Raw genomic sequence first — 27,256 nt, 5'->3', positions numbered from 1 at the left:
CTTTCTGGGACATCGATCGGAATTGCGGAGACTGGACATCTGAACAATACCGAATTTTCCAGTTTGTGCACGCCGAGGATCTTCTGTCCTTGTACCTAGGCCTTCAAATTCCATCAGTAGTGCTCGGTAGTTTCCATGGTATCGTCTTACACACTTTCTGTCATGTCCATTCCTATGTAGTTCATAGTTTGTGATGCTATTAGAAATTATTATTCTTTATCTTATTATTATTTTTTAACGTCTATTTATTTTTGAGAGAGAGAGAGCGTGAGCAGAGGCGGGGCAGAGAGAGAGGGAGACACAGAATCCGAAGCAGCCTCCAGGCTCCGAGCTGTCGGCACAGACCCAGACGCGGGACTTGAACTCATGAATCGCGAGATCATGACCCGAGCCGAAGTCGGACGCTCAACTGACTGAGCCACCCAGGCGCCCCCACAGAGACAATCATATTGACTGTAAATATAGTTTTACTTCCTTCTTTCCAATCTGGACACCTTTTATGTATGTTCGTCATCTAACTCCTCTGCCCAGAACTCCCAGTACCGTATCGAGTGGGAGCGGTAAGAGACAGCCTTACCTGCTCCTGACCTAAGGGGGCGGATATTCAGCCCTTCACCAGTAAGTATGAAGTTAGCTGTAGTTTTTCTCATAAATGCCCTTTGTCGAGTTGAGGAAACTCCCTTTCTGTTCTTAGTTTCATAGCTATGATGTTTAAAATTTTTTTTAATGTTTATTTAATTTTGAGACAGAGCAGGAGTGGGGGAGGGGCAGAGAGAGCCGGAGACACAGAATCGGAATCCGGCTCCGGGCTCTGAGCTGTCAGCACCGAACCCGATGCGGGGCTCGAACCCACAAACTGCGAGATCGTGACCTGAGCCGAAGTCGGCCGCTTCACCAACTGAGGCCACCCAGGCGCCCCAGTTTCATAGCTACGATTTTTAAAATTCCGTTTCAAAAGTGGGAAAATGGAAACCCTGAGAGTTAGGCCAACTTTCCCTACCGTCTCCTCTGGTCGCCGGTCTCTAGTCTAGAATATGGAGGAAGAAAGAACCTGGCCCCAGGCTGTGCAGGTTCAAACCCGAGCCTCGCGACTCGCCAGCTGTGGGATTTGGGGGTAAATGACTTGTGTTTTGATTTCTTCCTCTGTGAAAGGGGGTAATAAGAGTATCTATCTCATCGGGTTGCTATGAAGATTAAAATGGATAAATATTTAGCATGTACTCAGAACAGTGCCTGGCTAATATGAAGTGCTGTATAATTTTGATCCCCTCTGTTCATTTAGAATCGTAGAAGACAACTGGATTGTGTTCCAGTTAGAATTTTAGACTGGTGGGATTATCATCCAACCCCACCTCCAGCCCACGGCAGAAATGTTTTCTTTCCTTTTTTTTTTTTTTTTTTTGATTTTTATTTATTTTTGAGAGAGACAGAGACAGAATGCGAGTGGGTTAGGGGCAGAGAGAGAGGGAGACACAGAAGCAGAAGCAGGCTCCAGGCTCTGAGCTAGCAGTACAGAGCCCGACGCGGGGCTCAAACTCATGAACCGTGAGATCATGACCTGAGCCGAAGTCGGACGCTCAACCGACTGAGCCACCCAGGCGCCCCAGAAATTTTTTCTTAATGTCCACCCCTGACCAGCTGCTGGCTGCCTTCTGAGCAAAAATTCTTCAGCCTAATTGTCCATTGCAGAAGCCGGAATGCCTCCATTCTGGGAAAGGCCGGTGATGTCTATTCATGAGGTGACAGTGAGATTTCCCAGGGACTAGCGAGCGAAATTTCCACGTTCACCGTATGCATTGCTGCGCCTTCCAGTTGCTTTCGCCGTGACATCTGCCATGGGTCTTTGCATCTCCTAGAAGAGCCAGAAAGTCCACAGAATGGGTCGCCAGGGAACGGGCAATTCCCCTTTTTCGCCACTAGGGAACCGAATTAGGGCCAAGGATAGGCCTTAGTGACTGCCCAGATCCCGACTCAACACCTGAATAAAGTCTGGGCCCTTTTTATTTAGCCCCATTGTGGGTGGGAGACTGACTAGGCTCAATCCTTTCATGGCATATTTGGAAGAAAAAAAAAATTAGAAAGGACCCAAAGTGTCTGATTCCCAGAAAGTCTTAGCTAAAGGATCTCTTGGTTTCAGATTTAACGTGAGCGTCTTCCTGGCGGAGCCAACAGACTGCTCTGTTCACTTGAACAGTATTGTTCCATAAACAAGCAAGAGATGTATTTGCGACAAACAGAGTCAAAATTTCCATCAAAATGGTAGCTAATAGGAATAGAAGGACTGATTCAGGCTTTCAATTTTTAAATCTCCCCAGCCTGGCAGCTGTGTTTTCATTCTTTCAACTAAATGCTGTCGTTTAGGATTTAGGGAATTACGGGAAAAAAAAAAAAAACCAACACCAAAACACCAAAAACCCAAAATCTCTTGCAGCACCAGAACTCAAATGGGGTAGGATTCTCTACCCCGGGGGTGGGGGTGGGGGGTTGGGGGGTGGGGGTGGGTATTGACTGTTGCATCCACACCTTTTTTTTTTTTTTTTTTTTTTTGCTGATGGTGGGGGGAAAGGGATCCTGAAAATGATCCAGCTAGGAGAGCCCGAGCAAGGAGGGGGGTCTCAGGTTTCTTCCCTTCAGGACTATCCTTTTTCTTAAAATAACTTTGAGAATGAAGTGCAAAACTATGCCCATGTCACATCTACTGTGACAGATAAGTGTGCAGCGTCCAGGCATGTTTATACAGCCAGCAAGCGCTCTGCAAAACCATGAACAGCTCACAGCCCAACAATCTTCCAAAACACGATGCGATGCATTTAAAAGATCTGCAGCTTTGCAAGGAGGCGCCCACAAAGTACCTTCTTTGAATTTGCATATTTGTGTAGAGAACACACACCGTTGATAGAGGATCTAACTAGTTTTAAGTGCTCAAAAGGTCCCCCTGAGTTGCTTTGCTTAAATGCACACTCAAAACTTTATTAAAAACATTTTTCAAAAATAAGCAAGGCATCAGTAAGGCTCGGTGGAGGGGTGGAAAATGGATCGTGTATCTTTAACCCGCAGAAGTTAAAAGGCTTTTATTTTTTTTGTTGTCAGCTAACAATGGAAACTTTTTTTTTTTTTTTAAGTGTTTCCCTCCCTCGGTCTTGCCAAGCAATAGAAAAAAAAAAAAAAAAAGAAGAAAAGAAAAACTTGTTCCGCTGAGTTCAACCCCAGACGGGCTCACAACTTCCTTCCTGCTTTCCTCCCCCAAGCCCCCGCCTTTCTCCCTCCTCCCCCTCCCTCCTCCTCCCTGCCTCCTCCCCACTCCCCCCCACATTTTTTTTTTTTTTTTTTTTTTTTTTTAAATCGCACATTGAACAAACACTGAAGTAGCCTAGCAAACACTGACAGGGCTAGTATCTGCACGGCCGAGAAGGGCGTGCGGGGCCGGCCCGGCGGATCCTCCGCGCCATCGCCGGCCCCTGCCCAGGAGCTCTCTCTCCCCGCGCTCGGGCTCCCGGTGTTTGTCTTCCGTAGCCAGCCGCGGACGTCGATCCTCAGCTTTTTCACTTTTCGAGCCATCTTGTTCCTACGAGGTCTGCGTCCCTGGGCCATACCGCCCGCACGGGCCCGGGCAGCTGAGGAATCGCAGGTAAGTTTGGCGGCTTTTTCCCCGGCTCTCGCCTCCGAGCCCTCTCTCCCCTCCCCTGCCCCGGAGCGAGCGAGCCCGGGCGTTCTGGAAGAAGAGCGCAGAGATGGGCTGCGGGGGGCGCGGACTGGGAGGGCGGCGGGGGCAGGGGCAGGGGCGCGGGCAGGGGAGGCGGGACGGGGTCGGGCCGTGTCTCGCGCTCGCCTTCCGGGCCGCTGGCCCCTCGCCGCCCTCCCCGCGCGCTCGGGGCGTCCTCTGCACTGGGCGGCCGGGCCGCTGGGCCGGCGCCGGGCGCGGCTGCCCAGGATGCGGACGAGCCCGGCCCTCGGCCGCGCGGCGCGGCGTGGGGAGCGGAGCCGGGGCTCCCTCCGGGCTGCAGGCGCGCGGGCCCCGGGGTTCCTCCGAGTGGGCGCGGGTCCCGGAGCCGCAGAGGTAGCCGCGTCCTGCGGCACAGGGCGTGCGGAGGGCTGCACACACACACACACACACACACACACACACCCCCCTCCGCAGGGGGCGACGACAGGGGGCGGCGAGTAGTGGTTCCGGTACAGGGGACCGGCAGCGCCTCGGCCCCGGGCGCGCGCAGGCGCGCCCACACTCACAAAACACACTTGTTTGGGGGACCGGCGACAAGGCCGGTGCTGGAAAATGCCTCGGCTGCGGCCCCGCCGCGCGCCCGGGCCTTCGTAGGCCGAGGGATCCGGCCCCAAGCCCGGGGTCCGGGAGGCGAGCGGCCGGCGCGCGGGAGTTCCCCCCACCCCCACCCCGAGCCCCGAGCAGGTAGCGGCTGGGGAGGCAGGTTCCCTCCCGAGCGGGTCCCCGAGGCCAGAGAGGGTGGAGCGGCGGAGGCTGCAGCCCAGGGGCGGGCTTCCCTTCCACCCGACCTGAGCCGCGTTTGCTGGGGGCGAGGAGCCCCGCGGACGCGGACGGGGCGTCCGCACCCTCGGGGAGATCCGAGCCAGCCGCGCCCCGCTCGCAGCTCACTTGGGGACCCAGTGGCCGCCGGTCCGCGTGGCTCCGGGGAGGAATCTTAGAAGGTGGAATTTGTAGCGACCCCCGAGCGCGTCGCAGCACGGGGTGGGGGGAGGGGTGGAAGCGCCCTCGGGAGACCCACGCCCGCGGCCGGGCTCTAGTCCGCGCCGCGCCGCGCACTCCCGGGAGCTGACACGTCCGGTGGCACCCCATCCCGGACAGACTGGGCTTCCGCGGTGGCGATCGCGAACCCCCTCCCCCTCCCCCGGCCCCTGCCCTCCGGGGTCTGACTCTCTTCCTTGTGTCTCCACAGCGGCGCGGTCGTGTATGGAGCTCTGGGCGGGGGCTGAGCCCTCGGTGTTGCCCCCCGCCCGCAGCCCGGGCCATGCCCCCGCCTGCGCGCGCCGAGCCGCGGCCGCCGGGCCTGCGGGGCTGAGCCGGGGGCCGCGCGAGGAGGAGGCGCCGGCGGCGGAGCCCGGGCCGGAGCCGCGGCGGCCCCAGTACTATGGCTGTGTACTGCTATGCACTCAACAGCCTGGTGATCATGAATAGCGCCGACCAGGTGAAGAGCGGCGGCCCCGGGCCCAGCAGCAGCGAGACGCCCCCGCCGCCGGGCAGGGCGGCGCTGAGCCCCGGCAGCGTCTTCAGCCCCGGGAGAGGCGCCTCCTTCCTCTTCCCCCCAGCCGAGCCGCTGTCGCCCGAGGAGCCCGGGAGCCCCGGGGGCTGGCGGGGCGGCCGGCGCAGGCTGAGCGGCGGCGGTGGCGGCGGCGTGGGCAGCCCGAGTTGGGCGGGCCGCCCCAGAGGGGACGGGCGGCAGGTGGTGAGCGCCGGCTCCCTCTCCCCTCCCGGGCCGGAGGAGGCCAAGAGGAAGCCGCGAATCCTGCAGCGCGAGTTGCAGAACGTGCAGGTGAACCAGAAAGTGGGCCTGTTCGAGGCGCACATCCAGGCGCAGAGCTCCGCCGGTCAAGCGCCCCGCAGCCCGCGTTTGGGCAGGGCTCGCTCGCCCTCGCCGTGCCCCTTCCGCAGCAGCAGCCAGCCCCCGGGAAGGGTGCCGGCTCAGAGCGAGGAACGGAGGACAAAGTCGTTGGGGGAGCAATGTCCAGAGACGGCGGAGGCCGGCTCCGGCCGGAGAGGAAGGGCGCCGGGCCAGTGCCTCTCCGAGGGCGAGGAGTGGGTGGCGCCCTTCCCCGGCCCGGCCGTCCCCCCAGGATCAGGGGCTCGGGGCCCAGCGGCTTCTGCGGTGGAGAAGGGGATCCCTGCCAGACCCCACTGTGGCTCACCCAGAGCTATGCAAACTGACCAGAGGGTCTCTCCGCCTTTGGGAGCGCGCAGCGGCCAAGTTCCCCCGGCGGGGCTGATCCGCGTGAACGTGGTGACGTCCACAGAAGTGGCAGCGAGAACCACATCCAGTGGGCCCCACCAGCCACACGACCCTGGCCTCACTGAGCCAGCTGAGAGGCCCCGCGAGCTTGGGGGTGTGCGCCCCGGGGGTCTCTGGCGCAATGTCTCCGGCCGCCTCTGAGCGGAGAGAAGAGCCCAGCCCCAGAGAGGGGTGGGCCCTGCAGCCGAGAGCCCCCTGGGAAGGTGGAGGACGGAGATCCGCCCGGTGGCGGCGTGCGGGGCTCCGGGGCGCCTGAACCCCGAAGGCCGGAGGACAGGACTGTGAACGCGCAAAGCTCGGAGCTTTCTGAATCCCCGAGCCGGGTCAAGCCATCTCCAGACCTGGGTTCAGTAGGCCCTGCTGCGACCCAGGGTGGGGCCCCGGTGGTCGGGGAGCCTCGGCGGCGCTCCAGCGGAGTGGATGAAGGGTCTCTGACGCCCGGCCTGCTTGGGGGCAGCCGCTCAGCCCAGCCAGCGACCCGGGAGTTGGAGGCAGGAATTCCCTCTGGCGCGATGCTGGAGCCTTTGCCCTGCTGGACAGCCGCGAAAGATCTGAAGAAACCTCAGTGCCTTCCTGGAGACAGGGTGGGTGTGCAGCCTGGGAGCTCCAGGGCTTGGCTGGGCCCCATGGAGGAAGCCCGGGCCTGGACGTGTGGCACAGGAGTACAGCCACAGGGGACTTGGGGAAGCCAGCCGCCTGACGGAGACGCCCACCCCAGCCCAGAGGTGCTGTCCCCGGATCCGAAGGACAAGCCCTCCCCGAGAGAGGCCCGCAGCCCCAGCAATATACCTGCCGTCATCATTACCGACATGGGTGCCCAGGAGGACCAGACTGTGGAGGAGGTGCAGGGAAGTCCCCGGGGCACCTTGCCCCTGAGGAAACTGTCCTCTTCGTCTGCCTCCTCCACTGGCTTCTCCTCTTCCTATGAGGACTCGGAGGAGGACATCTCCAGTGACCCTGAGCGCTGTCTGGACCCCAACTCCGCCTTCCTGCATACCCTGGACCAGCAGAAGCCCAGAGTGGTAAGTCTTGTTCAGAGATTTTCCTTTAACTAGTTTTTACCCCCCTGTTTTTCTTCCTTTCTACTGAGTCTCTTGGAGACTCTTGATCCATGCCCTGGGGCAGTCACAACTTACAGTCCTCTGCAGGTGCATTTGCTGGGGGGTGGGGGGGGGGGGAGTGCTAGGCACTGACTGTGCACTTTGCAGCTTGGACAGTGAATCGAGTCACTTCGATCGCTATTTCCATGTACATGTTAAAAAACAATTTTTTAACGTGCCTCTCTGGTAGGTCGCCATTCACTTCTTGGGGAGATAATATTCATGAGTATTACCAAAAACTTCCTGATTAATCCCCAAAGATCATAAACAGAGCTGCTGACTAGCTTTTTCGTCTGATGAGGTGAAACACTTAATTCTGTGATACCTTTAGGCGGAGGGAGACTGAGCAGGTCATGGAATTAACCCAGCTTCTAGGGACAGGCCAAGGGAAATGAGCGATGGGATTCTCTGCTGGGGCCCCGAAAGCTGTGGGTGTGCTTGTGACCGGTCTGTTGGGTGCAGAACGACCTAGCCTCAGGTAGTAAAGTCAGGACACTGCAGTGTTTGTGGGACCAGTGTAACTGAGATACAGGTTTGGTGTGTGAATTAAAAACAAAACCATGCTTTGAGCTAAGCAGACAGTTTTTAAAATACCAGAATGTTATGTTCGGTTGAACTGCCCGAGACAGGCACTGGGTGTTACCTCTGGGGTTGATAACTCCTAATAGATGTGCCTGGTGGCTGGTGTAGGTGCATTTCAGATCCGTTTTCAACTGCGTTTCATCATACTGACATCCTGTTCTGGCTGTGGCGGTGGACAGACGGGAGTTTTATTTCTGTAACATAGTGAATCTCAGGCCTAGGCTGTTTTCACTCTTAGGATCAGAGCATCTCACGGAAGACGTTAAGAGTCGACGCTAGCACTTCTGAAAAGGTCTGGACTTTCTCTTAGCTTTTCCAGAGTATGGGGAATTTCCTAGGTCTTGTGCAACCCCGGGGTGGGGGGGGGGAAGGAAGTCTGCATTTTCTTGTAGCAGGTAGCTTTCCGATTTCATTTTAAATAGCATGGACCGTTCACTGTACCGCAGTTCACTTCAGCCACGGCTACCGAGAACCGTGGATTTGCACCTCGCATCCTTCTCTAAGGCATTTTGGACCTTAACGCACGTTCCTCTGTGACTCCCCCTGGAGAAATCACAGTTGTGGGCATTTCTTTTCTTGAAGCTCCACTTTCTGCTGATGAGGCGGGGGCAAATGTCTGTGCAAAGTCTGGCCCCGATCAGCCTGGCGTTTTGGGGCGGGACGGGGCTGCGGGCACGGGGCACACCCATACCATCTTGGAGGAGGCATGGTGTGCCTGGAAGGAGCGAGACAGGCGGGTGAAGGGACTGCCTCTCACTGCGGGCGCAGTTCGCATTTCTCTGCCTTCCTGCCCACAGTCGCAGGCCTGGTGGAGGAGAGACGGTCCTCGGTTCTTTTGCCATTTGCTTTTCAAACCGCCCCCCCCCCCCCCCCGCCGCCCTCCCCGCACGGCCAGAGCTGCTTCGACTTCTTCTCCAGCCTTGCATTCGGCCTCTCTCGTGATGGATTAGCGGCTCCTGTTGGCTAGTTCTCAAAACAGCCTCCGTGTCCCAATGTCTGCGGAGCACTCTCGTCCGGGAAGCGAGTTAAAGGCGAGATGAGGCACGACAGGTGCTGACTCTTTTTGTTCATTTGCCAACCGAGGGAGCGGATGTTTGAGTGGCGTTGCGTGAGCTCACAGGTCCAGAGGCGGGAGTGAGGCCTGCGGGTGGGTTAGGGTTGGGTGGGCCAGCCTGCCTCCCACCTCTGCAAGGTTTTCGGACACCCACGGAGCGGAGCCAGGGAAAAATCCCCTGCCGGCTTCACTCTGAGTCACGTGGGGCCGACGGGGCGTGCGTGGGGGAGGGGGCAGGGCGGGTAACCAACTGGAAATTATGGGATCCTAGGGACTTTTCAGCTTCTGGTTGAGTGCTTGTGCGCTAAGCCAAGTTTTCTTTCTCTTGTACAGACTTTTGGTGGAGCCTCATCTGGGGCCCCAAAACACCTTCTTGGGTCAAACATCACTTGATTATCCGAGATGGATATTTTGTCCACAGGAGGCCAGACGGCTTGATGGGCTGGGCCTTCTGGCGGGGCCCTCAGGGCTTTGCGGGGAAACCTGGGTGTCGCCGTCTTCTGAGGGGCCACGGACCGGGGTCCTCTCTCCCCTCCCGGCTCCGCTGCTCCTGTCTGTAGGGCTGCCCTGCCCCACCGGTGCACACACCCTCGCACGTTCACACTCACCCCTGCTCACACCCACGCATGCTCACCCTTGCCCTCTCATGTTCACCCTCACACACACCCTCACACCTGCTCGCTCACACCCACGCATACACACAGGCTTGAAATTGCACATTCAGCTGGCCCTCGGACCCACACTGAGAATGTTTTATGCTGCTCTGCCTCTCCCCGGAGTGAAGCCTTTTCAGCCTCGTGCAGCAGGTGCCTTACTTGTGCAGAGGAGTGGGTTTGTGACGCTGTGCGGGCGGTGGCGGGGCGGGGGGGGGGGGATGCTGAAGCTGGTGGCTTTGTTAGCTCCCGCCGCGTCTCCCGCCACCCTGGGGCCAGTGCACGAAATCCACGAGCCCTCCCTGTGGTTCAAAACAAAGCGAAGAGCAGGTTGTTTGGAAGCGCGCTCTGAAAGTTGCGTGGCCATTCAGATGACGCACGATGGCAGGGGCCTTTTTACTGGAAGGGAATGTGGGCAGCAGGCCGGTCTCTCCTTTGCTTCCGGGAGTGGGAGCTGCGCAGACATCCTCAGAAACGTGCAGAGTGCCTCAGGCCTTTCCTGCAGCGTGGGCTTTGCTTCTGATGAACCTGCCAGGTGCCTGCCCCTGCCCTGGAAGGTTCCAAGGTTTTGCACCTGCCTGTCTGTTCGTGAAAGATCAGAGGCTTGAAATGTGCTCAGAAGTGACAGCATCGCCTGCCTCGTGTTCCGAGGGCTTGCATTCAGGCCCATCCCCACTACTGTTCTCTGCCATCTGAAGGGAAGCGAATTGCACCAGCGAGGATGGTGTCCTTGCTCTTGTCCTGTGAGACGACTACAAATTAATCAGCAGTTCCTTACTTTCCTCTGTCTTTCCATTAAAAGTATCTGGGCCATTGAAACGCCAGGCTTAAAGGGTATGTTAAAATATGCATGCAGCTTGGGGCGCCTGGGTGGCTCAGGCGGTCGAGCATCCAACTTCGGCTCAGGTCATGATCTTGCGGTTTGTGGGTTCGCGCCCCGCGTCGGGCTCTGTGCTGACAGCTCGGGGCCTGGAGCCTGCTTCGGATTCTGTGTCTCCCTCTCTCTCTGCTCCTCCCCGGCTCACACTCTGTCTCTCTCTCAAAAATCAATAACGATTTTTTAAAAATTAAAAAAAAAACACGCACGCGGCTGACTTTAAAAAGTGGATTTTATTGATTTATTCCAAAATTGTATTATCAGTGACGTGTGCCTGAAACAAAACAAAACACTGGCTACGGACCCGGGGAATACATAAAGAAGCATCTTCTAAAATCCTTCCAAAATCCTTGCCTTCTTTGGGCTTACTGTTTTTTAAGGGCCACTGGAAATTTGTTTCTTTTTCTTTTTTAATATTGAGTAGTTCTGTGTTTTTGTTTTTGTTTTTTAGTGAAAAACTAACTCTGACATGCGGTAAAAATTCAAACCGTTTAAAATGGTTTTATGTGGTTTTGAAAAATGTAAAACCTTTATTTTGGGTAAACCAAGTTAAAATTTAGAAACGTTTCCAGGGGTACTTAGAAAAAAATCAATCTAATGGTGAGTACTCTTAGAGAGAAAATTCTTTTCTGGATGAGAATACTGAAGTCTCAGATCTGTGGGGTTCGGGGTCCAGGCTGCACGTGCTATTTTCTGGAGATGGGGTCCCCCTTTTTTCTCTCGGGGAAGATCTTTCTGGTGAGGCCTCAGCCCCCCGAGTCATTTATGTAAGGCTCAGGTGTTAGCCTGATCTGTTTAGGGATGAGGAAACCGAGACTCAGAAAGAGAAGGAGGCCCAAGGTTCACCTCCCTGACTCAGTTTCCTCCTTTTGAAATGTACGTATTGTGTGAAGATGCTCTCGTGGAGATACTCGATCTCCGTCTAGGGCTGTCTCTGTGACGATATAATTCTAGACTTTTGCATCAAACCTGGCGTAGGCGAAGAATGCGTCAGTGTGTCTGGAAGCGTGGCCCTCGGATGCCGAGGCCCAAACCGGGCACGTTTAATTTCGTGCTTTTGCTGAAGACCCATCGGTTGATCTGCCTCTCTTCCTCTCTTTACCGGAAGACTGGTTCTTTGTAATATCGCATTGAAAAAGCGTCACACGTCGTCAGTACCATACCCAAGATTCTCGTTAATAATCAGACTGCTATTTAGAGGCAGTTCTGATCGGAGGCCAGAACGTGAACCTGAGAAGTCAAAGAGACATTCTGTTATCTGAGGGCTTTGACTCCCGCAGATATTTAAGTTTGGAAACAGACTTGGACTGCACAGAGCCAGAACATCCCTTCCGACGATCGTGTTACCAGAGGCGACGAGGTATCGAGAAAAAGCGAGCCGAACGGTGAGGCGTTGCAGAAACGCAGCTCAAGCTGTACCTGGCCTTCAGGTTTGACAAGAAAAACGTATTGCACTAGTCAGTTGCTGCTTTTAGAGAAAGGCCTTTCCGGTGTCCCGTGAATCATTTCCAGAACTTTTGTTCTTTACGCGCTGCCGTCACTTTTCTGATTTTTGTTGGCACACGCCTGCCAAGTGTAGTTACAGATTCGATGGAGTTCTGTGCGAGCTCCCAGGAGGATTGGTAACATTGCCGAGGCTTATTCTATTCTGCCGGGTTGCGACTTAACTTACCCGAAGGCAGGATGTGAAAGTACTTAATGGGAAGAATTTTCTATCTTGGTAGAAAAGACTTTGAGGTCCTCCGCCGCCGGTGACTCGAGATTAATTCGGGACGTCCTGCGGGGTGTCGTCGTCGTCGCACCTCCAGCATGGAAAGTGCTACGGGTTTTGAGGGGCAGCGAAGTTCTGCGCTCCAGGCCCTCACATCCATGATTTGCAGTGATATTTTTTTTCTCCTGACCAGGTAGAATTGACAATGGAAAAGATGGCTTTTTCACGAATCCGGGAGCACACTGTTTAGGAAATCAAACCAAATGCAAATGTGGACTCTTTCATAATATGAAAAGCCATTTAGAGGGCCAACTGCCATTTTTGTAAAGTATATTTATTTTGAGAGTGAGCGAGAGAGAGAGAGAGAGAGAGAGTGTGCGTGCGATGGGGGGAGGGGCAGACAGGGGGAGAGAGAGAATCCCAAGCAGGCTCCGCACTGTCAGCGCAGAGCCCCCTGCGGGGCTCGAACTCACGAACCGTGAGATCAGGACCTGAGCCGAAATCAAGAGTCGGACGCTTCACTGACTGAGCCGCCCAGGCACCTGCCCGACTGCCATTTTAACATGTGGACGTTTGGGATTTTGTATGTCCGATTCTCCCGAGACCGTGCGGCCTTCCTGTGACGGCCGGCATGCTGTGAGCTTGGTGACTCGAGGTCATTGGTGCTATAGGCGGTCTCAACACCTGGGGCAGGAACACCCAGCATTGTGGCACTCCCTCCGACCGGCGGGTCCAGCGCACCTGGCCGTGGAGGCCACCGTGGAGGTCTGGAGGAACCCGCTGCCCTGGTCCCGTGACCCTGCAGTCACAGTCAGCTTGCGGGGGTTCTGCCACCAGCCTGAGTCTCACTGCGGTCCTGCCAGACATCTGGTAGTTCATTTTTCCAGGAGGGAGCTATTATTTTAAAGACGGTGCGGGTCTCCGTGGCTGGAAGGCACCCTAAATGTGTTTGATCTCACGAGGATGTTGAGCCTCTGTTCTTGATATTAACAAAATAGCAACCACACTGGGCGCCCGGGTGGCTCCATCGGTTAAGCGTCCGACTCTTGATCTTGGCTCAGGTCATGCTCTCACGGCTCATGCGTTTGAGCCCCGCCTCGGGCTCTGTGCGGACAGCTCAGAGCCTGGAGCCTGCTTCGGATTCTGTGTCTCCCTCTCTCTCTGCCCCTCCCCTGCTCGCGCTCTGTCTCTCTCTCAAAATTAAATAAACGTTAAAAAAAAATAAGAAGAACCTTACTATAGCGTATGTAGTTAGCATAATATAAATCCTAGAGCTCGATTCCTTCAATACCCACATTTTACTGGTGAGAACAGCAAAGCCGAAGAATATTCAGTACAGTGGCCAGACCCACCTTTACATTCTTCTTTTTGCTTTAAAAACGTGGCTAGTGGATAAGCTCCTTACTCCCCCTGGGAGACCCTCCTTGGCTTTAAATATAGTGCATGTTTTCAAAACCTTTGTGAAACCGTTGGGGGAATGAATGAATGAATGAATGAATGAATGACAGTATCTCTGCTGCGTTATCTGCGCATGAAGGAAATATAGAATCTTCTAGAAGATGGAGAACGATGAAAGGGGAAAAAGAACAATGAAGACCAGCTCACTCCTTCTTCTGTGACCTTACGGCCACACGGTTCAGGGTGCCCGACCGGGGTGTAGGCGACTTGGTGAGATCCCAGTGTGCCCCTGGCCCTGCGGAACATGGCGAGAGCAGGGGTGACCCCCCCGGGCTGCTGCGAGCTGAGTGAAGATGGGTTTGTGAGAGTGCCTAGCGCCGCGCCTGGCTTGCAGGAGAGGCTCCAGTGGGTGTCAGTCGAGGTGGGGTCGGGAGACATTCTGAGCATCGGGGCCGCATCTGGAAAATTCCTTGGGCCCCTTGCAAGAAATGCCCTGTGGCAATCCTGGGATGGCGTTTCCTCGTGGTGAATCTCCCTCCGCCACAAGGGCTGGGATGAAATGAATTTCTCAGAGACCACAGTTCGCAGGCCGTCGTGGAAACACAGGCGTTTCGTGCTGCGGTGGTCGCGGGACGTCGAGAGCAAGGCCGGCCGGCCCTTCTGTCGCCGTTTTCCTAGAGTGGTTTCCTTTTGTGTGGTCTCGGGGATGGGATTCCGTTGGGACGGGGCGTCCAGGAGACCCTCGGGGCGGAGTGCATACGGGGCGACCACGCTGGTGTGCTGGCGGGACCTTGCAGGCCTTCTCTGGTGAGGAGTGGCTTGGGCTAAGTCAACACACCGGCTTTGACTAACTGGTCCGGCATGTTTCTCAACAACTGCGTTAAGAATTCCCTGTTAGAAATCAGATCTTTCCCCTCCGTTGAGCTTTACTTGGGCATTTTATTGACTTGTTATCACTTAATGGAAACCCATTCAATGGAAGGTAACTTTGCGGGTGTCTGCAGTCAATACTCCCTCCCCGCCCCCCCCCCCCCCCAGGAATTTTTACTTCTCTTTTGCACCAAACTGGCTCAGTTTTATGAGTTAACCAAAAAGCAGGAGCTTCATACAGCCAGTAAGCGAGCAGACTGTCTCTGCCGTTCATATTCACGTATAATGTAATTGGGGGGATACGTTTTTACTCCCCACCTTGGAATAAGCAGGAAAAATTCTCACTCCACCTTGAGGCGGGGCATGGGGGTGACTTTTCATCTAAAGAAGATCCTCCCTCATGAAGTTCACGGTTCATCCTGTGAATCGAGCATTTTGTACTTTTGTGGTAACGATTCAATTGGGGTTTGCCTAACTCAGAAGGTGCTGATGCCGGCCGAGGTTCCCCCCCCGCCCGCCCAGCGGGCTCTCCCCAAAGGAACCCTTTCTTGGCCCCGGTCACAAAGCGACCCTGCGGGCATCCGAGGGCAGGAATGAGGGACTTTGGCCTTGGGCTTTTGGGGCACTGAGAGCACAGACACCCGGCTCAAGGGGCCTCTGCGTCTGCACCCCCCCCCCCCCCATGTAATCGGAATGAATAAACTGGACTGTTTTGCAAGAAGAAGCTGTAATAGGTTGTATATTACCAGGCTTGACTCCGCGGGACGGAGGGATTTGGGGACGGGCCATCCACCAGCTCAGTCCGCAATCTCTCTTGGTATGCTGCAAGCTGGCGGGGCCTGGGTGGTTACAGGGGAGGTCACTGCGCCCCCAGGCCGTTTCCAGCACGTGTTTTTCCAATTTCCCTGACATTCTTTCCAGGCTCAGCTCAATTTGTTTTCCTCTTCTCTATGGCAATTGATGACTGGGTCATAAAGTGTATGATTCTGCATAATCTCCTGCGAGGGCTGCTTCCAGAGTTAATATAGGAGCTGGTGTGTGTCTAGCCCCCCGCGGTGCAGGGGTGCGTACTGGTTTTTACAAGTGAGGGACCTGAAGGGTAGATGCGATACATAATACAGTTCGCCTCTCCACTCCGGGGAGCTCGTACCGGCTGGGGTGTCGAGGGGAACTTGGGAGTGTATCACTTCTGTCATCCTTATCTAACCTGAATCTGGCAGCAGGAAACCGAAAAGGCCTGTGTATGACAATGACATAAGCAGTTGAATCTCTTAACAATGTCAAGTGGAAAATCCAGCCGCAGCCAGTAGCGTAAGAAATGGCTGGGACGTTTTGTAGGGGCGGCAAATTCCAGGTTGCTGAGTGTTCAAGCTGGGAGGTTGGGAGACACTGTCTGGGTCTGAGAAAGTGCTGAAAAGTCCTTACAGATGCAGAATCGGCTAATGGGGGGGGGGGGCATTTCACACGCCTTGTAGTGGATATTTGAGTCTAAATGAGGTTCTTGGAAACCTCTTCCCCCTGCCCTGTCGCCAGGCCATCATCACTGTGGCTCCAGCATTAAGGACTCATTAGCATGGAGCATCTTGCTATTTTCAAGTCATTTAGGAGTCCCCTGGGGACTCTGCTGGGCGTACTCCCAGAGTGCAGTGTGCTGGAAAGGCCAGTGCCTCTCGGATCCGCACCTGGCATCTTTGGGCCGTGGGATCCTCATCTGTGAAATGGGTATATTGATAAAGCCTTTCTACTTCGTGTGGTCTTTGTGAGTCTCTAGTGAGATCGCGTCTGTAGAGTCCTTTTGAGAGAGTGTGAGTCTTTCCTGCCTAAACTAGTTTTTTTTTTTAATTTTTTTTTTTAACATTTATTTATTATTGAGAGACAGAGAGACACAGAGCGTGAGCAGGGGAGGGGTAGAGAGAGGTAGAATCTGAAGCAGGCTCCAGGCTCTGAGCAATCAGCACAGAGCCCGACGCGGGGTTCGAACTCACAAACTGCGAGATCATGCCCTGAGCCGAAGTCGGTCACCCAACCAACTGAGCCACCCAGGCGCCCCACTAGTTTTTTTTCTTTAATGTTTATTTATCTTTGAGAGAGAGAGAGAGAGAGAGAGATCACCAGCACAAAAGCAGGGGAGGGGCAGAGAGAGAGAGGGAGACAGAGAATCCCAAGGTCCGCTGACAGCAGAGAGTCCGATGTGGGGCTCGAACCCACAAATTGCGAAATCATAACCTGAGCCGGAGTCAGACGCTTAACCCACTGAGCCACCCGGGCACCTGCCTAAACTAGTCTTATTTACGAGCACCGTGACACTGCTTTGAAAGCTTTCCCAAAAGAAGACGGACAAAGACAGTCGCTGTGCTCGTGCAAGGTGGTCCCACGCCTGTGTTGCTGGAAGAGAATGGGCCGAGGACGGTGTCAAAAGCAGCCGTCACACGCATAGCAGAGCAGCTCCTGCTGGGGACATTGCCGCGCGGGCAGGGAGCGGCGGTGAGTAGGCCATTCTGGGGTCCGCATCCTGCTGTCAGTACAGCCGCCCCCTGCCTGAGCCACCCCCTCGGCCCGCGTGGACCGTGGGCGAAGCTTCCTGCCCTGTGCTTTGCTGCCTCTGTGCATAGGTCGGGAAGCAGATGTGATGGACATTCGGGCAGCTGCGAAGGGCGAGGAGGGGGCCATGAGGCAGGGGTCCGGTGTTCCTGGAACAGGCCTGTGGGCTCGTGAATAATTGAGAAGGAGACCGTGCTCCGTCTAGGGTTTGAGGATATCTAACGGGAGCATTGATTTTTCCAATACCACGTTGTGATTTTCTCTCCTGGGTCCCGCACTGTGCAAGAGGAGAATCCAGCAAGGTCTTGAATGTTTAGAGCGGACGTTACATGCAGCAGCTATCAACTGGGCACTTCCTAAGCGTGTCTGGGCCCTGGGCTGGACCCGGAAACCTCGGCACAGAGCTGGACCTCCCATCTGGTGGCTGCCCACGGTGACGGGCGGACGTTGCGGCCCAGTGGCTGCCCAGACAGCTGGCGTGTACCTGCCGGCCGTGTCTGCAGATACCTGTGCGGAAGACAACGTCTTAACTGATGCCCGTCCTTGGACATCTGCCCTCTGAAGGCAGAGCCGGTGCCAACAGACATACTTGAGATTTGCGAAACTCAAGAACAGGTTGTGTGGCCTTGAGGACAGGCATGCTCCTTAGACGGGAGCTAATAAGTAGCGAGTTGGCGGGCGAAACACAGGCAGCCCCAGTGCATGTTGTAGAACAACAAACAGGGTGACGCGGGACTGAATTTGGGCACTGGCCCCTGGGAAGGGAGTCTGGGTGAGGCCTTGAGGTTGCTACTTCTGCTAAAGGTGGCCAAGCCAGAGGGACTGTTCTGGATCCGAAGGCTCCAGGAGGTTGGAAAGAAAGGGGGCAGCACAGCTCGTCCCCTGCATCCCCTCCCCTCGCCTTAACGCCACGCATCGGACTCCATGCAGATTGACGGTGAGCCCGACACGGGGCTCGAACTCACAGACCTCGAGATCATGAGTCGAAGTCGAAGACCGCGAGATCATGAATCGCGAGATCATAAAGCTCAACCGGCTGAGCCACCCAGGCGCCCCTCCTTTTCCTTTCTGCCCCTCCGTTTCAACATCTGTCAAACGGGACTGATAACTCCGCCTTCAGGTCGTGGGCCTTACGTGAGGCCTCGTACATTTTGCGGTGCCTCGTACCGGGTCTGGAGCGGCTCGTGCTCTCGAAATGCACAGCAGACAGTAACCACGTGCCTTGGATGCGGCCGTGGGGTCCCTGGTCATCGTTGTCCGCTTGGGTGAGAAGCGGGTTCCCGAGGGACCCTTTTTCCCCTGGAAGGAGGCACAGGGGCTTTGGAGGAGGGGCTGTGCTGCTCCCGGGGAGCACGGAAGTAAGACGGGCACTGGAGAGTGGGGGGCTCAGGCCTTTGGGCCCGAATTAGCCCCCACATTCTGTCCCGGAGTCTGTCCCTTGCGGGGACTTCACTCCTCTGTGCCTCGGTTTCCTCGTCTCGCCCTCCTGGGCCGTTGGGGAGACGAAGTGGGCCGTGCAGCCCAGGACGGGCGTGGGAAGAGGTCCCCATGCCAAGTGCAGCTCGTGGCCCAGGATGACAAACCAGGGAGGACTGACTTTCTCCAAGAGGTTTCTCTGTTGCAGGAGAGGGCCTCACTCTGGTACCAGGGCACAGCCCTGAAGTGTCGAAAACAATGCGCTGTATTCAGCTGCCGGCCAGGGGGTGTCTGGTTACTCACCCGAGACCAGTCCCTCCTGATAATGTTTTGGAGGTGGAAACCGGCCCGGGTCATCCAGGCAGAGGGGTGGAAGGCCCCATCCCTTCTCGCCCCTCCCCCCCGCTGCCCTGCTTGCTCAGCGCGGCTCACGGGAGACAGGAGGGGTACATGCGTGTATCTAAGAAACCCCACCACTTTGTCCAGCTGGGGATCATCTGGGACCAGGGACGCCTCGGATGTGTGACTTCATTGGCCTTCCCTGGGCCCTAGCTGCTGGCGGGCTGGGCGCATGCTTACTAAAGCAGGCTCTTTCTCCGCTTCAAGAGATGCTTGCTTTCACTGCAGGCCCCACGGAGGCCTTGGGGACCAGGCTGGGGGGTCTCCGCGGGCCGCTTCGCACGCGCCCCCCCCCCCCCCCCCCGGCTCCTCCTCCGACGCGAGCAGAGGGGAGCCTTCCCAGCACCTCCTGGTCGCATGGCTGCTCTTTGCCATTGTCCAGACCTGGCTGCTGGACTGTTCCTCAGGGCCGGGGTGGTAGCCGGGGGTGTGAAGGGAAGACCCAGTCAGGTGGATGGCGAGCGTCGGAGCCCCAGCAAGGCCCGTGGGACCCTGTGCAGACGCCGGCGGGAGCTGGAGCTGTGGGGTGACTGGTCCCCACCAGGGCTGACGTCGACATAGCCCCGGGCCCCCGCCTGCCGAATCCCGGCGTCTGCATCACCACCCCTTTAACACGGGTGTGGAAACCCTTCTTTCCTCCTGGCTGTAAAGTGGGGCGGGCGGCCTGCTGCCTTAACCCTCGGGCTCCCCACCTTTCCTGCCTGCGGCTGGTCCACATGAGCCCACGTGTGTCCCAGGACGGCGGCGAGACCTCTGGGCAGAGTGTCCAGGCCCTGAACGGTCGGCTCCTTCGTCTGACGTTTGTGGGCCGTGCCCCTTTCCGGAGAGACGTGTCCCCGGCCTGGCCCGGGGGTACGTCTTCCCCGAGCCCCAGACTCCTGCCCTTTGCAGGGACCCAGAGGCTGGCGTCTGGGAGGAACGAAACCACTAAAAGAGCTCGTTAGTCTGTGGCAGCCTTGACCTCAGGGGCGGTGTGAGAGGCCGAGCTGGACAGAGGCTGCCTTATTTTGCCCCAGTCTGGAAATACACACAGCGCCGTAATTAATTTCGAGCCCAGGCCAAAGCCATAGGAGCAGCGTCTGGGACACTGTTTGCCTTGCGGCATCACACTATACATTCAAAAATCATCCTGCTCCCTGGGGAGAGCCCCTCGCGCCTAACTGAAGGCTGCCGGTCCGCACGGAGAAGCTGAACACCGTCCTGCAGGTCCCGAGGCTCTCCGTGGCGTCCCCTCTGGCCTGGCCTGGGTTTCCCATTTTCAGCCACGGGCCTCAGATACCACATCCCCAGGAGAGTCTCACCCAGGAGCTGCAGCGGCCGGGAGCCCTGGGGCCTACGGGAAGGGTCCTGAGCGTCCCAGATGGCGCGTCACTGGGGACTGTCAGCCTGGCCCCCCACTGTACTTTGGGGACATGTGACACCGCCTTTGGAAAGAAGATTTCAAGAACTTCAGAAAACAGTTCACCGTGCGGGGCCCCGGGTGGCTCAGTCGGCCTGCGCGTCTCGAGTCTTGGTTTCAGCTCGGGTCAGGATCTCACGGTCCGTGAGTTCGAGCCCCGCGTCGGGTTCTGTGCTGACAGCACAGAGCCTGCTTGGGATTCTCTCTCTCCCTCTCTCTGCTTCTCCCCCGATCGCGTGCATGCCTTCTCTCTCAAAATAAGTTTAAAAAAAATGATAAACTTAAAAAAAAAAAAAAGGAAACAGTTCACTGTGACCGCACGACCCGGTATTCTAGAAGAGAACGTGAGTCCTGAATAGAGGTTTCGAACACGCAGGGGCACGGAGGATAGGATGGAGAGGACCTGGCTCATCAGTGCTTCTTCTGACATTCCCCGGGGGTTACGTTACTAAAAATTCAACACGAGTTAACCGTGGGGTGCAGCAATATCAATAAACAATAAACAGCAGTAATGAAACGAGAGCAGCTACGATTTCTGGCGTGTCTGTTGTGTGCCAGGCGCGTTCCCTGAACAACTTCGTTTTAACTTTTGCGAGGTGTGTATTTTCCTTCTTCCACAGCCAACGGACTGAGGATCTGATGGACGAGGTTGTCGTCCAGCCACACAGCCCGTAAACGGCCGTCCGTAATGTGTCACCTGGGAGGAAGGTGGTCCTCTGTGCGCAGGGAGCGCTCGCTTCAGTTCTGGGCCCTGGGCTTCAGGGGGTTGGGGGCTGGCTGTACTGAGGACAGTGAGAAAGGGGTTTGCTGGCCAAGGGGTCTGAGCAGAAGCCGTGGAGACAGATGGTCGAGGGCATCCGGGTCGCCGTGCCTTGGACATACTCTGTCATCTGGGGGTCGGGGTGGGGGGTCGGAGAGTCGCCTATCATCTACTTGCCCTGGAGTCACGCTTCAGTCTGGTTCGAGATCAATTTTCGACTCTCCGAGGTGCACCCGGGAGAGGATTCTTTCCCCTGGAAATGAATGGGCCTTTGTACGAACGCACAGACTCAGTCGGTGCAGGCGCAGCAAAAAGGGAGCTGCCGGCGCGGCGTCGAAGCTCCCAGGCCCGGTGGGGAGGGAAGCAGAGAAGTCGAAGCCCCTCGCCGCCGCCCACGGGGCCGGGCAGTGAGCCCCGGACTGTGAGGACGGGGAACGCATGCCCGACGGGCCTGCTCCCCAGGGACCCAGCCCGCCGCCTCCTGCAGGGACACCTTCACACGTTCGGAGCTCACGTCCACGCGTGTCCCGGGGCTCGCTGGCTGTCGGGCGCGGCACCCAGACGTTGCGGATCCTGTCCAGTGACACGGGTGGAAACCTGTCGTGCGTTTGTGTGTTCAGACGTACGGGGTGGGCCGAAGCCGGAATCGAACGCATCGTATCGCACTGCCTCCTGCAGACTTGGGTTGAGTTAGGAGACCGCGCACGGTCAAGGGAGAGGGTTCGTTCCACCCGAGGACGAGGGCCTCCTCGGCCTGGCCTCGCCTCCATCTGAGATGCGATTGCACTGTCCCTCGAGGAAGGGGACATCCGCGTGGGCAGCGTTAGGCCGTGACGAAGGAAGCTGCCGTGAACACTCAAGTACAGGTTTTTTTTCTGTGTGCCCGGGAGCTTTCCCTTGTCTGTGAGAAGCGCCCCGGGCCTGTGCCGGGTCCTAGGGGAGTCCCACACTCGTGTCGGTTTTTGAGAAGTTGCCACGCTGTCTTCCAGAGTGACCGCACCAGCGGTGTGTGAGTGATCCGGTTTTTCCGCATCCTTGCCAGCCTGTGGTGTGGATACTGTTTTTTACGTTAGCCACTCTCTAGCTGTGCGGGGCTGGCTCACTGCGGTTCGAATCTCTTTTTCCTGAATGGCTCACGGCGTTCAACATCTTTTCATGTGCTTCTTGGCCATCGGTATATCCTTTTTGGTGAAGTGATCTGGCTTAAAAATTTTTTGTAATGTTTATTTTTTGAGAGACACAGAGAGAGAGAGAGAGAGATGAAGCACGGGCAGGGAGGAGAAGAGAGAGAGGGGACACAGACTCCGAAGCAGGCTCCAGGCTCTGAGCTGTCAGCACAGAGCCCGACACGGGGCTTGAACTCACAGACGGTGAGATCATGACCTGAGCCGAAGTCGGACGCTTAACCCACTGAGACACCCAGGCGCCCCCGATCTGGTTTTAAAAAAACATTCCCCAGGGGTGCTGGAAGATGCGGGCAGGGTGTCAAAAGCCTTGTGCATTGGTCCCCCCACCCACCGTGTGTCCCATCGCGGGGCTGTGCCTCTCTGCGCTCCAGGGAGGGTACTTGGTCACCCCTGAGGTCCCGTCCCGCTCCTACCTTCTCTGTCTCCCAAATAGAGTGGTGACCGTGACCCAGAGCAGCCTCCCCGCTGACGTGGCCCCCACCCACACCATCACCCACCCATCTGTGGCCACGGGATCCCATCGAGGCTGACTCACACAGTGGGGGGGGCGGGGGGGCTGTAGTTAAGGCAAGTTGTCTATTGATTGTTGGGCCCGGAAATAAGGAGAAAACCAAAGGCACGAGCCCGTAGTGTCTCCTTGGCCCCTCAGTGGGCCTCCCTCCAGGCCTCCCTGAGGACCCCGGCTAAGGAGCAGGCCCCCCAGCCAGCTTCCCTTTGCACCTCTTCAGCCCGGCCTGCGCTTTGGGGTTTAGTTTTGCAACAGGGTCGTGCTGAAGGTCCCAGAAACGCTTCCCTTTTTGTGTTGATTACACACGAAAGAAAAAGCGAGTGTAGAATTTAAAACTGCTCGAAGCAGTGGTGACCGGGGTCCTTTTTTTCTCTCGAAAACCAGCACCGAGGTCGCACCTCGCATGGCGGGCCGGTGGGCAGCGTTGTTGATGGTTTTTTGCCTCTTGCCCCCTGTCCCAGGAGGGGCAGCAGGAAGTGGCCTTGGGTGTTAATGGGGTGAGGTCCCACGGATGTCCTCGGCTTAAGAATGTGTTTACTTTTGTTTTTCCGCCTCGTGATGTACCTGGGACTTCACAGTGTGTGTGAAATACGCATCCTTCGTCTGTTTCAATGAGTCATAAGAAATGAAAAGGCGTGACTGTTTCTTCCTCGGTATAATGAAGTATAATATTTGCCAAACCTCCTTTGGTGAATTTGTACAAACAGTCTCCCACAAAGAAGGGATTGTTTTCTGTGTGGCTCAGGGGGTTCTCGGAGAATGAACAGAGCATTTTGACAGGAGTCCCCTGAGCCCGGCTAGTGGAGATAGTGTCATGGGGGTAGATGATCGCAGACTTTCCACACAGTCCCTGTGGCCCTACTAGAATATTCTGGCCCCTCTCAGCCGTCATTTGATGGGGCCCAAGATCAAAGAGGTAGCTGAATCACATGACAGTTTGGTTCAGAATATTTTTCTGGTTTGGTACTTTTTCAAAGCCTCCGTTTGAGGGGGTGGGGGTGGGCTCCTGGGTGGCTCAGTTGGTCGAGCGCCCGCCTCTTGATTTCGGCCCAGGTCACGATCTCACGGTTCGTGAGTTCGAGCCCCGCGGAGGGCTCTGCACTGACGGTGCGGAGCCTGCTCGGGCTTCTCTCTCCCCGTCTCTCTCTGCCCCTCCTCGCCTCTCTCTCTTTCAAAATTAAATAAATAAACTTAAAATAAACCAATAGGTTTGATTCCCGTTTGAACTTGTTCAATAGAGGCGAGGAAAGAAGGGGGGGGGGAGCCCTCTTGTTACACTCCTGGTTCCAGTTAAAACTTGCTATCTGTGCTCGGGTTGAGGTCGAATAAATAAAATGTGTTATGGCTCTCGGTGACTGGTTCATTCGGCTTAAGTCGCTTCTCCAGATAGCGTCGCGGTCGTAACATTTATTTCCCGTGAACCTGCATTCGTCCAGGGTGCTGCGCGTTGGTCTCGTTGCTGAAATAGTCTGGTTCACTGAGAGTTACCGTAATGGTGCTCGTACTTTGCGGTCAACTGGAAGCGACAGGATACCCGACGCGCAAACCCGCGAAGGTCGGCTGCACGCACAGACCCTGGTCCTTGGGGGACCAGGCAGAGGGCTTTGTGCACTACTTACAAACGGGTGGGTTTCCGGAAAGGGTCCGCTCTTTCCTGACACAGCCCACACACACTTACTGGGTGCTGAGTGTATCCACGTTGTGCTGACAGGGAGGGATCTGTGTGTATACGTCACGCGTAGACCCTACCTTCTGGGAACCTTAGGTAAGTGGCAGCGGCTGGGGCCTGTATTTGCTACGGCTACGCATTGAACGAGGGGTCACGTGACGTGCCCCAGATCACAGTCACGGAAGCCTCAGGACGTGAAGCCAGGCCTTCGAGCTGTGGAAAAGGGTGTCTCAGATGCGGCACCCCTGCTGTCTGGGGCCCGATAAGTTTTGGTTTGGGGGGAGCTGTTGTGCGCATCTGACGGATGTGCTCCGTCGGGGGGAAAGTCGGTGCTCTAGAGGTTGTCCTTCGAGCCGCCTTCCCGACGCTACGTGCCGCCTTACTGTGTCCTTGTGCGCGGAGGGCGAGTCCATCCACAGTCCCGCTGGAAGCAGAGGTTGTCGGGAAGAGAACCCCCAGAGACGGCGCTCTGGGATTTGGTGGCAGTTTGAGGGAGTTCACCCAGGCAGAGAAAGGGAACCATCTCCGGAGCAGAAGGACACAGGCCTACAAGCAGGAGAGCGTGAGAAGACAAGGCAGATTTAAGGAATGACAGACAGATAGTTAGTTTGCTGTGGACCCTGCGCTTCCGTCCCTCTTGCTGTTTTCTTGTTCCTTCCTTTCAAGCAGCAAGCAGGTTCACAGCAGCTATGGAACGTTTTCAAGCACCGGTTTGCATCGGTCAGGACGGGTGAGGCTCTGCGGGCGTAACAAACAGCCCCACAAGCTGCAGTGTGAAACCGCCAAGGTTTCTTTCTTGTGCCTCCTGCACACCCGGTCTGGGTCAGCCGTGGGCTCTGCTGCGTGGTGTCCTCACTCTGAGCCCCAGGCCAACGGCGCAGCCGCTCTTCGGAGCGTGGCCGGTCACCGCGGCAGAGAGAACGAGACTATGACGAGTCACGTTCTGGCTCAGAGCAGTAGCACGCGTCACTTCTGCTCATACTTCGTTGGCCAAGCAAGTGTGGTGTCCTCCCCTAATGTGAAGTGGGCAGGGCATCGAGTCCTACCACGGGTCCAGGACAAGAACTGGAAAGACCTGGGGGACGGCGCTGATGTCCAAGGCGGGTACCTGAGCCGTGTGAGCGTGGGCACCTTGCCGTGTCTCTGGCGGCCTCCTAGCGTGGCTTCAGGGAATGGCCTATCGCCAAGCTCAGTGAGAGACCGTTGAACGAAAAGAGAGAATTTGACCATCAGGATGCCACAAAATTTTAGTTGCCCGAAAAAGTCAAGGAGGCCCTCATCGGGTTAGGATCGGGTCACGGGCCCTCATTTTTAGAGTTACAACGTTGGGCGTGGGAGAGAGCGTTCGTGTCGACACGACCTGGATCCAGTGGCTAGCGTCCGTGAGGGGGGAGTGGTTGATCGGGATACGGGTGTTTATCTGGACCCCGGGAGGCTTTCTCCCACCGTTACTGGAGGAAACAGAACAGCTTTCGAGCCCAAGGCAAGTGTCGAGCAAGATGATAGCCTTTGCGAACCATAGATTTTTGAGATGGAAGAGTGTGATCACGCTGGGCGTGAGCAGCCCTGACCGAGGGCGTCCCGGGTGCTCTCCAAAAGCCTGAACAAATGCTCGATAAAACCAGGAGTGTTTTCCTTGTTGGGAACTCATTCAGACCGCGACTGTGTCCCAGGCCCTGGAGAGGGGAGATAGAGACAGAGCCTGGCTGCGGTGACTCTAAACTGGGAGAAAACCGGAAACCTGTGGGGAGGATTCAGCCCTTGTCACCCCTCGACAGGGGGCACAGAGGTCTTGGAAAAATAGAAATAAAAATAGCAGCCGGTGGCCACGTCCCTCCCCGGTGACGTGCTCTCTCCAAACCTGGTTTCCACTCTATTTCTGAATTGTTTTTCGCCCTGGTGTGTAGGGAGCCGGGGCAAGTGAGGTGGACAGAAGTGTGTGTCGGGGGGAGGGTACGGGTGGACTCGAAGGGAGACAAGATTAGTCACCGTCTGGGAACGGGGAGGTAGGGGGCATTCCAGAGACGGGAAGAGCCCAGGACAGCCGGCTAAGTCCAGAGTCCCATCACCCCTGGGGTCTTGCTGGAGCACACACGCGTGTGTATGGGTGTGGGTGTAGGCACATTCCTGCATGTACGTGGGTGTGTGTGCGCACGTGTATGAGTGTGTGCACACGTGGGTGTGGGTGTGTATGGGTGTGTGTGGGTCTGTGTATGGGTGTGGATGTAGGTGTGAGTGTGCACATGTCCGCGCTCATGCGTGTGTGCACACGTGTGCATGAGTGTGCATGCTTGTGTGGGTGTGTATGTGTGTGTGTGTACATGTACATGTGTATGAATGTGTGCACATGGGATGGGTGGGTGTAGGTGTGTGTATCCGCATGTGTATGAGGGTGTGCAGGTGTGTGCGCATGCACGTGTGTATGAACGTATGCATGTGTGTGGGTGTAGGTGTGTGTGTGTGCATGGGTGTATATGTGTGTGTATGAGTGTGTGCATGGTGTGCATTCGTGTGTGTGCATGTATGAGTGGGTGTAGGTGTGTGCGTCCATGTGTGAGTGTGCATGCGCGTGTGTGGGTGTGTACATGCACACGTGTGTGCATGCACAGATGTATGAATATGTGCACATGGGTGGGTGGGTATAGGTGTGTGCATCCGCATGTGTATGGGGTGTGCACACGTGTATGAGTGTGTGCATGTGTGTATGGGTATGGGCGCGTGTGAGTGTGTTCACACGCGCGTGTATGAGTGTGTGCACAGGTGTGGGTGTAGGTGTGCATGGGTGTGTGTGCGCTCATGTGCATGAGTGTGCATGCACGTGTGTGAGTGTGTGCATATGTGTGGTGGGTGGAGTGTGCACGCATGTGCCCCCCCCGGGGGGGGCTGCCGCCGAAGGGTGTGCAGACAGGGGAGTGTCACCAGCAGCCCGCGGTTTGCTGCCGGGCGCCTCAGCCGGTTGTGTGTATGTCCCCCTCCTCCGTCGGGTTCTCAGGGGCACCTGTGATGCACCGGTGGCTCTCTAACATTTTTCACCGCCCCCCCGCCCCAGCCCGTGCCGTTGTTCTCTTCTCACTCTGAGGGCAACAAAGCGATGTGGTCCTTCTAGAAGCTTCGGCAGGCCGTGCAGGACAAGCGCACGTAAGACCAGAAG

At 56.5% G+C, this 27,256-nt stretch overlaps 1 protein-coding gene across 1 annotated transcript in view; it reads left to right on the top strand.

Annotated features, from left to right (window-relative positions):
- The first annotated feature begins 3,349 nt into the window (after positions 1 to 3,349).
- ITPKB (inositol-trisphosphate 3-kinase B) overlaps positions 3,350 to 27,256 on the top strand; it is an 89,167-nt gene continuing 65,260 nt past the window's right edge. Inside the window, 3 exon segments of the mRNA XM_042926213.1 lie at positions 3,350 to 3,628; positions 4,914 to 6,114; positions 6,117 to 7,003. Of these exon segments, the coding sequence (XP_042782147.1) occupies positions 5,106 to 6,114; positions 6,117 to 7,003 (1,896 nt within the window). The 5' untranslated portion in view covers positions 3,350 to 3,628; positions 4,914 to 5,105.

The sequence above is a fragment of the Panthera leo genome, chromosome F3, assembly GCF_018350215.1.
Source record: "Panthera leo isolate Ple1 chromosome F3, P.leo_Ple1_pat1.1, whole genome shotgun sequence".
In the NCBI taxonomy this organism is placed as follows: domain Eukaryota; kingdom Metazoa; phylum Chordata; class Mammalia; order Carnivora; family Felidae; genus Panthera; species Panthera leo.
Note: the sequence above shows the minus strand (reverse complement) of the source record. Positions and strands in the feature narration are given on the sequence as shown.